Here is a 14,046-nt window from a genome sequence, read left to right as displayed (position 1 = left end):
AGGAGGTGAGAGAATTGGGGAAAAATAGTGAGTGAAAGTAAGGGAGGGGAGGGAGAGATAGGGGAAGCGGGAGAGAGAGAGGGAGAGAAGGAGTTAGGGGGAAGAGAGAGGGGGGAGAGGAGAGAGGGGAGAGAGGGAGTCAGGGGGAAGAGAGAGGGGGAGAGAGAGAGAGTCAGGGGGAAGAGAGGGGAGAGAGAGAGGGAGTCAGGGGGGAAGAGAGAGGGGGAGAGAGAGGGAGAGTCAGGGGAAGAGAGAGGGGGAGAGAGAGAGGGAGTCAGGGGGAAGAGATAGTGATCTGTGACCTTTGAAACTGAGTGGGATGGTAGTAAGGAACATGAGCATTTAAACACCCCTCTTATAAATCTCATCTTTCCAGTGCCGCCCTACTGTAACTGCAACCTTGACCCGTCTCACCGCAAACTTTACTAGTCGGTGTGTGTGTATCTGTCTGTTAGACACTGTGTGTGTGTGTGTATGTTTGGTTAACTGCCCTCAGATAAACCACACACTCATGAAACAGGCTTAATGACTTGTCAGACTTATTTACACAGTATATATCACAGAAATGAAAACCAACGCACATACCAAACGTATAAACTATCCTGTTGTTGGACACACTGAACGCATAGACACCAAAGCTAAACATTCATTCATCACTGGGTATAAACCGTTCTCCAAATCCTTTCATTCTCAGAACCATCCATGTGTAACTAAATGAGGCACACATTAGTTTGTGTGTATGTGTGTGTGTGTGTGTGTGTGTGTGGGTGTAGACAGCTGTTCTAGGCATCTCTCTAAGAGAGGATTTCCTGGTTGGGATCATGAGAGACAAACAGATGTTCCCTTCTGGGGGGGCCACTAACGAGAAGGGTGGCCCCCCTGAGCTGCATTCTGACCCCCCCCTCCCCCCACACCCTGGCCCCCACATGCCCCCCCCCGCACGCCCCCCCGCACGCCCCCCCGCACGCCCCCGCAGGATGGAAGCAACACTTCAGAACCTTGTGAAAGGCCCTTTACCTCTTCCTCTCTCCCCTCTCTCTTCACACTCACACATCCCCTCACACACACACACTCAACCCAGTCTAACCTCTACACAAACATACTGGTACACACGAGCACAAGCACACACACAGTGCTCCCACCCTGAGACACAAACACACACGCACACACATGCGCACACACACTGTTCTCTCTCTTCCTGTGACTCCATCATTGGAACACCACCTTCACACCTCCAGAGGACAGCTAACTAGCCAGCCAGACAGCCAGGAGGGAGTGAGGGAGGAGAGGGGAGAGGAGGGGAGAAGTGATGAGAGGGGAGGAGAGGAGAGGATGGGGAGGAGAGGAGAGGAGAAGAGAGGAGGGGGTAGGAGAGGAGAGGAGAAGAGGGGAGGAGGGAGGAGAGGAGAAGAGAGGAGGGGTGAGAAGGGAAGAGAGGAGAGGAGGGGGGAGGAGAGGAGAGGAGGAGGGAAGAGAGAAGAGATAGAGGAGGGAGGAGGAAAAGGAGGGAATGTCGTGCTGGGAGAGGTGGAGGTCACATCTGTACCAGGGGGAGGGGTCCTGTAGGATGGGGCGAGCCTGCTGTCTCTGGCAGGGGAAGGGTGGAGCTGCCAGAGGGTTGGTGGAGGGACCACAGAGGACGGGCGTGAATTAAAACAATGAAACACAACTAATGTTGGCGTCAAATTCTGTTCTTTACCTTTGAGAAGTGGTTAGAAAATTCCAGTACAAATACAAATCCCATGGTAAAAAAAGAAAAGTTTAGTTTGATGTACTTTCTGACAGAGATGAATTGGAACGGAAGTGATTCTCTGATGTCTGTGTGGCTCCAACAGCAGAGAGGGTGAGGGAGGGGGTGAGGAGGGGGTGAGGAGGGGTGAGGAGAGGTCAACAGGCTAGGCTGCATGCTGGGGCGGGGATCAGCTGCTCCAGACCCAGCAGCACTGTCTGGATGACTGGACTAGAAACCAGCCCCAGAGGAGAGTAAACAGCCTGCCAGCTGAACTGTGAGGAGAGAGGGGAGGGAGGAGAGGAGAGAGAGGGAGAGAGAGGAGAGGGGGGAGAAAGAGGAAGGAGAGAGGGGGAGGAGGGGGGAGGAGAGAGAGGGGGAGGAGAGAGAGGGAGGAGAGGAGAGAGGGGGAGGAGAGAGAGGGAAGAGAGGAGAGAGGGGGAGAGAGAGGGAGGAGAGGAGAGAGGGGGGAGGAGAGAGAGGGGAGGAGAGAGAGAGGGGGGGAGGAGAGAGAGAGAATTCCCTCCACGTGTAGCTCAGCTGGCGAAACACACACACACACACGTAAAACAGGTAGGCCTGGCCAGCAGAAATGCCCAAATAGGGGAAAACAGTCCTTCCCAGTTGGAGAGGTTCAGTCCCGTTATATTCACCTTCCCTGCCCTTCCTCTGGCCCCAGGTGGCATACCACAGTCTTGCATGTTTCTGTCCCTGTTCCTATCTCTCTCTGTCCCTGTTCCTCTCTCTTTCTGTCCCTGTACCTCTCTCTCTCTGTCCCTGTTCCTCTCTCTTTCTGTTCCTGTTCCTCTCTCTTTCTGTCCCTGTACCTCTCTCTCTCTGTCCCTGTTCCTCTCTCTTTCTGTCCCTGTTCCTCTCTCTTTCTGTCCCTGTACCTCTCTCTTTCTGTCCCTGTTCCTCTCTCTTTCTGTCCCTGAACCTCTCTCTTTCTGTCCCTGTTCCTCTCTCTTTCTGTCCCTGTTCCTCTCTCTTTCTGTCCCTGTTCCTCTCTCTTTCTGTCCCTGTTCCTCTCTCTTTCTGTCCCTGTACCTCTCTCTTTCTGTCCCTGTTCCTCTCTCTTTCTGTCCCTGTTCCTCTCTCTTTCTGTCCCTGTTCCTCTCTCTTTCTGTCCCTGTACCTCTCTCTCTCTGTCCCTGTTCCTCTCTCTTTCTGTCCCTGTTCCTCTCTTTCTGTCCCTGTTCCTCTCTTTCTGTTCCTGTTCCTCTCTCTTTCTGTCCCTGTACCTCTCTCTCTCTGTCCCTGTTCCTCTCTCTTTCTGTCCCTGTTCCTCTCTTTCTGTCCCTGTACCTCTCTCTCTCTGTCCCTGTTCCTCTCTCTTTCTGTCCCTGTACCTCTCTCTCTTTCTGTCCCTGTACCTCTCTCTCCCTCTCTTTTTTCCTCTCACTTGCTCTCCACACTTTGTCTTCCATACCATGCATCCATCCATCATCCCTTTCCTCTCTCTCTCTTTCTCTGACTATCTCCCTTGCTGTCACCTGTGTAATTCTCCCTCCTTGCTTCTATCTATCACTGCCCCCACCCCCCACCCCCCTCTCACCCCCACACCCCTGCACACCCCCTCACCCCTGCACGCCCCCTCACCCCTGCACACCCCCTCACCCCTGCACACCCCCTCACCCCTGCACGCCCTCACACCCCTGCACGCCCCCTCACCCCTGCACACCCCCTCACCCCTGCACACCCCCTCACCCCTGTTCCCTGACACCAGCATCCCATGCCCGGTACACAGAGAGATCAGACAAAATTGTTGATCACATCCACACTCACCCTGAAGTATTGTTCCTCGCAGTATCTGTCTTTATGGAAGCTAAATAGGGGCATTCCTCTCTCTCTCTCTTTCTCTCCCCCTCCCTTTCTTTGCTTCTCCCCCCAGGAGCGAGGCTAACCTTGAGAAAGAGAAAACTGGGCTACTTCTGCTGCCCTCAAGCCTTTCATGCCCCACTGAGCAAGCAGCCCCCCCCCCCCCCCACACACACACACACACACACACACACAGACACACACACACCTTACTGAGGACAGGAGGAGGGCTTGGCTTGCTCTCCAGGAGGATATTAAATATTCACTGTGCCTTCAAGGTGATGGAGGAAGAGGGAATACTCAGGGGCCAATTTCAGAAATAGGACTGTGTGTGCTCGTGTGTGCGCATGTGTGCGCGTGCGTGTGTGCGTGTGTGCGTGTCTGGCTGTGGATGGGTAAACTATAAATGTCAGTGATTATGCAAATTGGGTTTGTAACAAGCGATCTGCATGACCTCACTAATGCGCATTAGTAGTTATTGATGAGGTCACAGCTCCATGCTGTTACTGCAATTATAGAATACCGCTGCACACACTTGTTACACAAACCTTATACACACAAACAGGCTACACACACTCAAATTTGATGGATCCATCTAACCTCGAACATTAAGCATCACGTTAGAATCCACTCATCCCCCATCATTGCTTAAGCTGTTGCCTATTATACACACACACACACACAGACACAAACACTCCCTCTCTCTCACACACACACACAGACACAAACACTCCCTCTCTCTCACACACACACACAGACACAAACACTCCCTCTCTCTCACACACACACACACACACAGACACAAACACTCCCTCTCTCTCACACACACAGACACACACACTCCCTCTCTCTCACACACACACACACAGACACAAACACTCCCTCTCTCACACACACACACACACACACAGACACAAACACTCCCTCTCTCTCACACACACACACACACACAGACACAAACACTCCCTCTCTCACACACACACACACACACACACAGACACAAACACTCCCTCTCTCTCACACACACACACACACACACACACTCCCTCCCTCTCTCTCACACACACACACACACACACACACACACAGACACAAACACTCCCTCTCTCTCACACACACACACACACACAGACACAAACACTCTCGGTCCCCTCTGCTTGTAAACTCTGTCATCTCCTCACACACACCAGTTTCCAGCTCCTCATACACACCCCCAGTCGTCCAGACTGGCCTGCCCACCATCCACAGATCTGGGGGCAGACCTCCTTCCCTCCTTCTCTCACTCTCCCTCCCTCTCTCCTCTCATCCCCTTCCTCTCTCCCCTCTCCCGTCCCTTCACTCTCTAGCTACTCTCTGTGCCCCCCCCCCCTCTCCCCCTCTCTCTCTGGGACTGGCACACTGCCTAGCCTGGAGTGAAAGGTTTATAATCAGAGGTAGAGATGGTGGGAGCATGCTACAGCTGCTGTCCTTCTCTACGCAGTTAGAACAAACACACACACACACACACGTATCGTATCCCCACACATGCTAATCACACACACACACACACACACACCTGGGGTCAGTTTCAACGCTGCCGTTTCTATTTAGCTCGACTCATTAGGCAGGACTCCATCCGGGCTGCGCGTCAGGCTACATTGGCCATGACGCCATGATCTGATGAGATTGTGCTCCCCTCCCTCCCTCCCTCTCCTCCTTCCCTCTCCTCCCTCCCTCTCCTCCCTCTCCTCCCTCCCTCCCTGGCCCCTCCTCTCCTCCCTCTCCTCCCTCCCTCCCTCCCTCCCTACCTCCCCTCCTCCCTGGCCCCTCCTCTCCTCCCTCCTCGGGCCTCTCTGATGCAGCGTTCCCACGCCAGGAGCGTGGTGTTCCTGTGTGAAGCAGCCGAGTGTCTCGAGCCAGGGAGGCGTGCCAGACATAGATATATATAATGGGTAGATGTCTCGTCCGCGTTGATGTCGTTATGCCACTGCATACTTATGAATAATTATATTATTATTTTTTTAATAGAAGTATGCAGTGGCATAACGACATCTCTGACGTTGATAACAAACCAAACCGTTTCAAAATTGGTTGAAAATTGAGCAAGTTATGGTCATATAAAAAGTACACGTAGCACCAACACAATGTTATGGGTGAGCGAGTTGACTGTAGCAAGATGGCCGCCATGTGCGGACGTTCTAGACTCCGCCGTAAGACATCTAGTCTTTATATATATCTATGGTGCCAGCTACCTCAGCTCTTGCTCTTACCGCCCGCAACCACGGTGGACAAACTGACCTCATTTCGCTCGGTGTGGAGAACAGCAGTGCCGTTTTGTGCGTGTCTCGCGGGCGGATATCCCTGGGAAAAATATGATTTGTCTTATTTTACCAGCTGGTAGCTACAGTACTAGCTACCAACCAGTTAACTTTCGATGAGTACTTGTATAGACCTTGAGATGTATAAACCTGATGTGCTCAAGCAGTGACAAAAGTTGCGTAATTTTTTTGTAGGCTCAAAAACATATTTATCTGTGGCTGTTCATCCTGGATCACTGCGGTCTTGCAGGACGTGTTTGGGGAAGGCTTTGTTGGGGGAAGGCTGTGTTTGGGGAAGGCTGTGTTTGGGGAAGGCTGTGATTGAGTGTAACTCTCTCCTGCTCTTTTACATGACTCATCTAACTGGAGGGGTGGTGCTCTTTTCAACCACTTGAGTCTCTCTCTTCCACTTCTTTCTCTCGCTCTCCTTTCTCTGTCTCTCTCTCTCTCCTGCTCTCCACTCTCTCTCTCTCTCCTGCTCTCCACTCTCTCTCTCTCTCTCTCTCTCTCTCTCCTGCTCTCCACTCTCTCCACTCTCTCTCTCTCTTCTGTCACTCACTATCTCTCTCCTTGCTCTCGCTCTCTCTCTTCTGTCTCACCATCTCTCTCCTTGCTCTCGCTCTCTCTCTTCTGTCTCTCACTATCTCTCTCCTGCTCTCCACTCTCTCTCTCTCTCTCTTCTGTCTCTCACTATCTCTCTCCTTGCTCTCTCTCTCTCTCTTCTGTCTCTCACTATCTCTCTCCTTGCTCTCTCTCTCTCTTCTGTCTCTCACCATCTCTCTCCACTCTCTCTCTCTCTCTCTCTTCTCTCTCCTTGCTCTCCCTAAAAACCCAGAGGGGGTTAAGAGTGTGGCTGTGTGCAGTCACCTGTCAGTAGTAATTACAGCTTAGGAACTGTGAGTGGTAGCAGGAAGTAATCCTGGCTTCCATGGCCCAGGGACACAGCCTCCTCAGTGACCTTGTGCTGGGATTGACCCTGGCCCCACGCCTGATCTGGGAGAGGAATAACAGGCGTGATAACAGACGCGACACCTAAAGTATACACACACACACACATCCAGACACACACACACATCCAGACACACACACACATCCAGACACACACACACATCCTGAGACACACACACACACACTCAGCACAACCCACTAACAAGCCATTAATCTATACCACCTCTTGTACTTTGCACGTAACATCATTAGTGTCATCGGCCCATCTCAGGAGTTGTGGACATGGCTGTGTGTGTGTGTGTGTGTGTGTGTGTGTGTATGTCTATTGTCCTGACTCACAATGGTTGATGTTAATGCAGCGCATGAAAGTAAGATTTTCTAACTAAGTCTTGGGATGAAAGAAATGAGAGAGAGAGACAGACAGAGACAGAGAGAGAGACAGAGAGAGGACATACAGAGAGAGAGAGAGAGGACAGACAGAGAGAGAGAGAGAGAGAGAGAGACAGACAGAGAGAGAGAGAGAGGATTTGTTCAGCATGACTGATGTAAAAAAAAAAAAAAAAAAGTCTGAGAAGTCGAGAGTCAATTTCCAGCTTGAGTCTGATGGGACAGCATTGGGCCCAATGCTGTCCCATCAGACTCAGGGCAGATCAGACTTCCTCACACTTGACTTGAGCTTGTTCAGTCAGGCCCTGTTGATTGTTGAGAGGTGAGTTTCTACACGTCTTCTGTCTCATCCACTTCTTCTGTTATCACCTGGGTTGTTGTGAGGTTCAGGCACTCTGATGGGGTTAGGGTTCTGATGGGGTTAGGGTTCTGATGGGGGTTAGGGTTCTGATGGGGGTTAGGGTTCTGATGGGGTTAGGGTTCTGATGGAGGTTACGGTTCTGATGGGGTTAGGGTTCTGATGGGGGTTAGGGTTCTGATGGGGGTTAGGGTTCTGATGGGTGAGGTTGAGCTGGAACGGGTTCAGGTCAGCTGCTTAACAGGAACCCACTGTAGGAGATTATATCAGCATTCACACTCTCCCAATGTGCTTGGAAACACTGTTTTACACACACTCACACATGAATAGACGCGTGCACACACACTCACACACACACGCATGAATAGACGCGTGCACACACACACGCATGAATAGACGCGTGCACACACACACTCATGCATGAATACACGTGTGCACACACACACAATCACACGTTAATACACGCGTGCACACACACACACACGCATGAATACACGCGTGCACACACACACACGCGCATTAATAGACGCGTGCACACACACACACTCACGCATGAATACACGCGTGCACACACACACACACACAAACACATCTTTTGTACATATGGGATGGCTCTTCTCGCAGTGCTTTTGAGAAATGGTGCTCAGAATTAAACCAATACGAAATACGAAGCCTGAATAAAATAATTTTTTCATAATTCAGTTCAAAATCCAACATTTTATCAAACAAGATTTTACTTTTTTACTCCATTTGAAAATGCTATATTAACCCTTGTGCTGCCTTCGGGTCACATGACCCAAAGGTTCATAACTAACAATCGTTGTGTTTACCCAATTTTGCCCCATACAAAAACAAATAAAAATAATTTTATTTTAACCTTCGCAATGTGGGGGGTCTGAGACAGCCATACGGTTAAAAGAGAATGCTTCACTTTGTTTTTGTATGCGGTAAAGTTGTCGCAAACGACGGTGGGTCACAACGACTGATGAGTCAGAATGACCCGAAGATAACACAACGGTTAATCCTGTGATGATGTCATGAAGGCTCAAGAAGCAGAAGTATTCAGAGAGCTGAAGGGGGCATCAATTAAGGGGTATTTCGTAGATGTCAGTTTTACATTTATTCATTTAGCAGACGCTTTTATCCAAAGCGACTTCCAAGTTTGACTGTTATTACTGTTATGACTGTTATTACAGTAGCTCGTACATGAGCTCTGGCTCTGTTCAGAATATCTGAAGTCACTAATGTACGAAACTTTACAGTCAGAATAAAGCAAAGATTATCATGTAAAGCAAAGTCATCATCATCATGAATTATCCCCACAAGGTCTATGCACTGTGCCCTCCTGTGTCGGCTATCCATTAGTGGACACAAACTGACCCTGCAGTCCCTTATACACACTTAAAAGATCTTCAAGATCTGAAGTTGACCAACCCTGCTCGAGTCTGACTTCCACCTGCTTGTGTTTCCGCAGATCCTGGCCATCATCTCCATCCTGTTCATCGTCCTCTCCACCATCGCCCTGTCCCTGAACACCCTCCCAGAGCTGCAGGACACGGACGAGTTCGGCCAGGTCACCGACAACCCCCAGCTGGCCCACGTGGAGGCCATCTGCATCGCCTGGTTCACCATGGAGTACCTCCTCCGCTTCCTCTCCTCGCCCAGCAAGTGGAAGTTCTTCAAGGGTCCACTGAACGTCATCGACCTGCTGGCCATCCTCCCTTACTATGTCACCATCTTCCTGACGGAGTCCAACAAGAGCGTGTTGCAGTTCCAGAACGTGCGACGGGTGGTGCAGATCTTCAGGATCATGAGGATCCTGAGGATTCTGAAGTTGGCTCGTCACTCCACAGGGCTCCAGTCTCTGGGCTTCACCCTCCGGAGGAGCTACAACGAGCTGGGCCTGCTCATCCTCTTCCTGGCCATGGGCATCATGATCTTCTCCAGCCTGGTCTTCTTCGCCGAGAAGGACGAGGAAGACACCAAGTTCAAGAGCATCCCTGCCTCCTTCTGGTGGGCCACCATCACCATGACGACGGTCGGCTACGGGGACATCTACCCGAAGACCCTGTTGGGGAAGATCGTGGGGGGCCTCTGCTGCATCGCCGGAGTGCTGGTGATCGCCCTGCCCATCCCCATCATCGTCAACAACTTCTCAGAGTTCTACAAGGAGCAGAAGAGGCAGGAGAAGGCTGTAAAGCGCCGGGAAGCCCTGGAGAGGGCCAAGAGGAACGGCAGCATCGTCTCCATGAACATGAAGGACGCCTTCGCCCGCAGCATCGAGCTCACGGACGTCTTGGTGGAGAAGAACGGAGAGAGGGAGAAGGTCCACGACAATCACCTTTCCCCCGGCCGCGACAAGGGCACGCCGAAGACGACCGGCTCGGACACCAGCTCCACCAGGTCTCCGAGACCCGGTTTTCCAGACAAAGCCAGGCCCGCCAGCCCGCAGCGCCTTGACGTCCAGAACCTGCAAGCGATGTACGACAAGACCCAGTCCCAGCCCAACCTCAACAGCAAGGACAAGGGCCCGCTGGCCAGGGCAGCCAGACGGAGGGACGAGATGGAGATGGCGGGCATTCTCTCCGATCGACCCGCGAACGCCACGGAGGGCCTGGCGGACATGAGGAGCGTGTCGAGCATCGACAGCTTCCTCAGCTGCGCCACGGACTTCCCCGAGAGCTCCCGCTACTCCCACAGCCCCTCCAGCAGTGTGCCGTGCCGGGTGAGCGCCCACCCCGGCCTGGAGACCACCCTGGAGCACGAGCCGCTGGGAGGGACCCCCGGCTCCGCCAAGCACAGCCAGGGGAGAGGCTTCGGGCAGGGGCCCGCCTCCGACAGCCCCAGAGGCCTCCGCTTCCCCAACCCCCTCAAGAACCGCTCCCTCAAGGTCAACTTCAAGGAGGATGACGCTGGAGGAGGGGGCGGGGGAGGAGGGGGCGGGGGAGGAGGAGGAGGAGGTCGTCTGTCCTCGTCAGGGCCAAGCCCCGCTGTCCTCTCCGACAGCTCTGCTTTCTCCGACCGCTCGCTCCAGAGCCCGGAAGTTTCCGTCTACACCACGGCCAGCAGCCAGAGTCCCTCCAGGACCTCCGAGGCCCCAGGCCACGCCGTCTTCACCTTCCACGACGCCACCATCAGCAAATTCATCGACGCCGACACAGACGAGGAGGAGCACCACCACGACGGCGTGGGCTCCAGCGCCTCCCAGAGGCTCCTGGGACGCAACAGCCCCAAGCAGGGTAGCCACGCCGGCCTCCTGCGAGGGGCCAATCACCTGGAGGCTTCGCAGAGGATGGTGGGGAACAGCCTGTTCCCACTGGAGGGTCGAGGAGGGGGCAGGAAAGAGAACCACGTGATCCAGGAAGTGAGGCAGCCGCACGGGGAGCAGAACCGCTCCGGCGGGAGGAATGACAACAACTGAGGGGAGGGGGAACGGGGGGGGGGTGGGGGGTGAGGAGCATGATGGGAGATGGAGTTTAACACAGACAAACAGAACTATTTACTCCAGAGGATGTTTTTTTCTTTTGTAGTTGAGGTTATAAGGCACTGAAGAACTCTATGATGACACAACTAACTGACTGACGAAGATGAACCGTTTCCTCTCCAGCCCCCCTGACGACCAGGGGGGAGTTAAAGACAGCAGGTTATCCGACATAACCGGGGAAGTTAACTCTCCAGCTGACATCCAATGTTTCTACAATGTTGCTTGTCAGCTTGAGAGTTAAGCCCCAGAATACTTCCCGAACGGCAGCAAACTACCGTCCGAGGCCCCCTGAGGGGCGGAGTTTCAGACTCAACTGAAGTGTTCACTATTAGGGTGCAGAAGGGACCCCAAACTCTATATAATTAGTAACACAGTGTAGATTTGAGGCATTACTGAGGCACAAATGTTTATTTTACTTCTTGAGTTTCTTTCTCCTCAAAAACTGGCCTTAGTTATAAGCACCTATGCATTAGCATAGTGTGTCCTTGTGTGTGTGTGTGTGTGCGCTTTGAGTGTATGTGTGGGTGTATGTGTGTGTGTGTGTGTGTCTGTGTGACTGAGTGTTTGTGTATGCTGTAATAGTTTAAACACACACAGACACTTTAAAGTATCTATTATGGTATACGTATTTTCCTTATGAATTGGAAATATTTAAACAATGACTTTACATTTTCAAAAAATAAAAGAGTATATAGTTATACTTCTATATAACATAGTTATATCTGCAATTGGGTGTTTTTGAGACCTTGTCTTGGACAGAAAGCTTACCGATAGTGTGCAGTAGCCTTTACAGACGACACTCGGTCACCGTGGTAACCTGTCCCCCCCCCCCCCCCATGTTCTATGGTCATCCGTATTTTCAAGTCTATACAGTGAACTCTGTTTCGTTTGTTTACTTATTTTTGTTTGTTTGTTTGCTGTTGTTGTGTCCTATCCAAGACAGAACATTTCAAGATTATTTTGGTTTTTGATGCTTTGTAAAGACAGGGTCCTCTCTTCTGTGGTTAATCGATGTGCTTCATACCAGATGGCAAACTTCACGAGACGACCAACTTCAACTCTGCAGGAAAGACCGCAAAGAAAGTCTATTCTAAACGTAGTTACAGATTTCTATTAGGATAAAAATGTACATAATAGTTAACGTAGAATATGACAAAAGACACAATTATTGTGCAAAGTAAACAAACTTTTAAATGTATATTTATATTTTTAAGATATTTTGTAAAGAATCGGATATTAGACAAATAAATTATGCTAATCTAACACTTTTCCAATTTAATACATATCTTTATTTTAAACGGTTGCATCTCTTAAGAGATTTTAGTTATATAACTTTGTTCATGTTCTTCCTGTGAACCTTTTGTAATGTAAACAGCCAAAGACCTAGTCTCAGATCTGGCATGAAGATGTGCTTCACGTTCATACAAAAACAGCTCTGTCACAAACACACACATCGCATCACATCAGGCACCTCTCCAAGGTGTTATCAGTCCGGTCATTAAAACACATTTGATTCGTCCATTTCAGAAACGGCAGAAACGCCAGCTTCACTAGGCCACACTTCCTCCTTACAGCGAAACAACCGAGACGGAGGGCAGTATCCACGGGGCACTACTAAGCCTTGTGGGCAGCTGGGAGAAACAGGACTCACGTGACGAAGGGAGGGACGGGACAGGGGGAGGACTGGAGCAGTTTGTTTCACATCTAAAGAAAGGATCAAACTGCGGTCTCATTGAATGACTGGTATGATTTTGTGTAACCCAACCCACTCACATGGAATCAATTGTACACACATACGCACTCACATGAAGACATACACACCTATACACACGAACACTGACACACACATATACACACTAACACTGACACACACACATATACACACTAACACTGACACACACACATATACACACACTAACACTGACACACACATATACACACTAACACTGACAAACACATTAAAATGTGTGTGCCGGTTGTGCTAGTTAACCTGGAAACGTTTTAGAACTACAAGTCCCAGTATGTTGTAGTCTTCTTAAGAACTACATGTCCCAGTGCTGTGCATTCCACTTCATCATCTGAGAGCCATGATGCAGCCCTGGAGCAAGTCCATCTGTATGGACAGTACTGAGACATGTCCATCTGTATGGACAGTACTGAGACGTGTCCGTCTGTATGGACAGTACTGAGACATGTCCATCTGTATGGACCGTACTGAGACGTGTCCGTCTGTATGGACCGTACTGAGACGTGTCCGTCTGTATGGACAGTACTGAGACATTGTGAAGAGTCACTGGATGTACACACAGCAGATAAGTCCGCTCACCACTATACAAGACAAGGTGAAGAACAAATACAGGTAACTGAATAGCTTTCATTGTTTCTGTGGTTACGACACCAATAGTAATTCAACGTTCCATTAAAAGGGGGTGGGGAGAAGTTTAGAGCTTTTGCTTGAGAAAAAACTTGCCATCTGCCCCAGAGTTCAAATGACAACATTAACAACCTGTTCTGACAGTAACCAGAGAACTGGGTTACCATGCTGTCTGACTGCAGTAACGAATATATGCTACACACACACACGCGCATACCCAAGCACAATACTTATACACACACTCACACGCCCACAAACATATCGACACGCATGCATATGCGTGTACACACACACACCACACCTGTGTACAAACCTGTTATATATACACACACACACACACACACACACACATACTGGGTCTCCAACAGAAATAACAGTTTCCATGGTTACAGTAGTCTGGTGAAGTGGCTTAAACTGAAAGGACAAGTGTGTTCCAGTGTGAAGTAATATAATCTCAACACTCCCACCAGTCCCAAATAACCCTGCACACTAGCAAACACTCAGTCAACCTGACTGCACTAACCACACAGAAACACATTCTCACTGACAGCACCTCCACTAACCACACAGAAACACATTCTCACTGACAGCACCTCCACTAACCACACAGAAACACATTATCACTGACAGCACCTCCACTAACCACACAGA

At 50.6% G+C, this 14,046-nt stretch overlaps 1 protein-coding gene across 1 annotated transcript in view; it reads left to right on the top strand.

Annotated features, from left to right (window-relative positions):
• LOC136943284 (potassium voltage-gated channel subfamily B member 1-like) overlaps nt 1-10,958 on the top strand; it is a 25,352-nt gene extending 14,394 nt beyond the window's left edge. The window contains exon 2 of the mRNA XM_067236581.1: nt 9,012-10,958. Coding sequence (XP_067092682.1) covers nt 9,012-10,958 — 1,947 coding nt within the window. The remainder of the gene's footprint in view (nt 1-9,011) is intronic.
• Nucleotides 10,959-14,046: the final 3,088 nt, after the last annotated feature.

The sequence above is a fragment of the Osmerus mordax genome, chromosome 1 (assembly GCF_038355195.1).
Source record: "Osmerus mordax isolate fOsmMor3 chromosome 1, fOsmMor3.pri, whole genome shotgun sequence".
Lineage (NCBI taxonomy): Eukaryota > Metazoa > Chordata > Actinopteri > Osmeriformes > Osmeridae > Osmerus > Osmerus mordax.
Note: the sequence above shows the minus strand (reverse complement) of the source record. Positions and strands in the feature narration are given on the sequence as shown.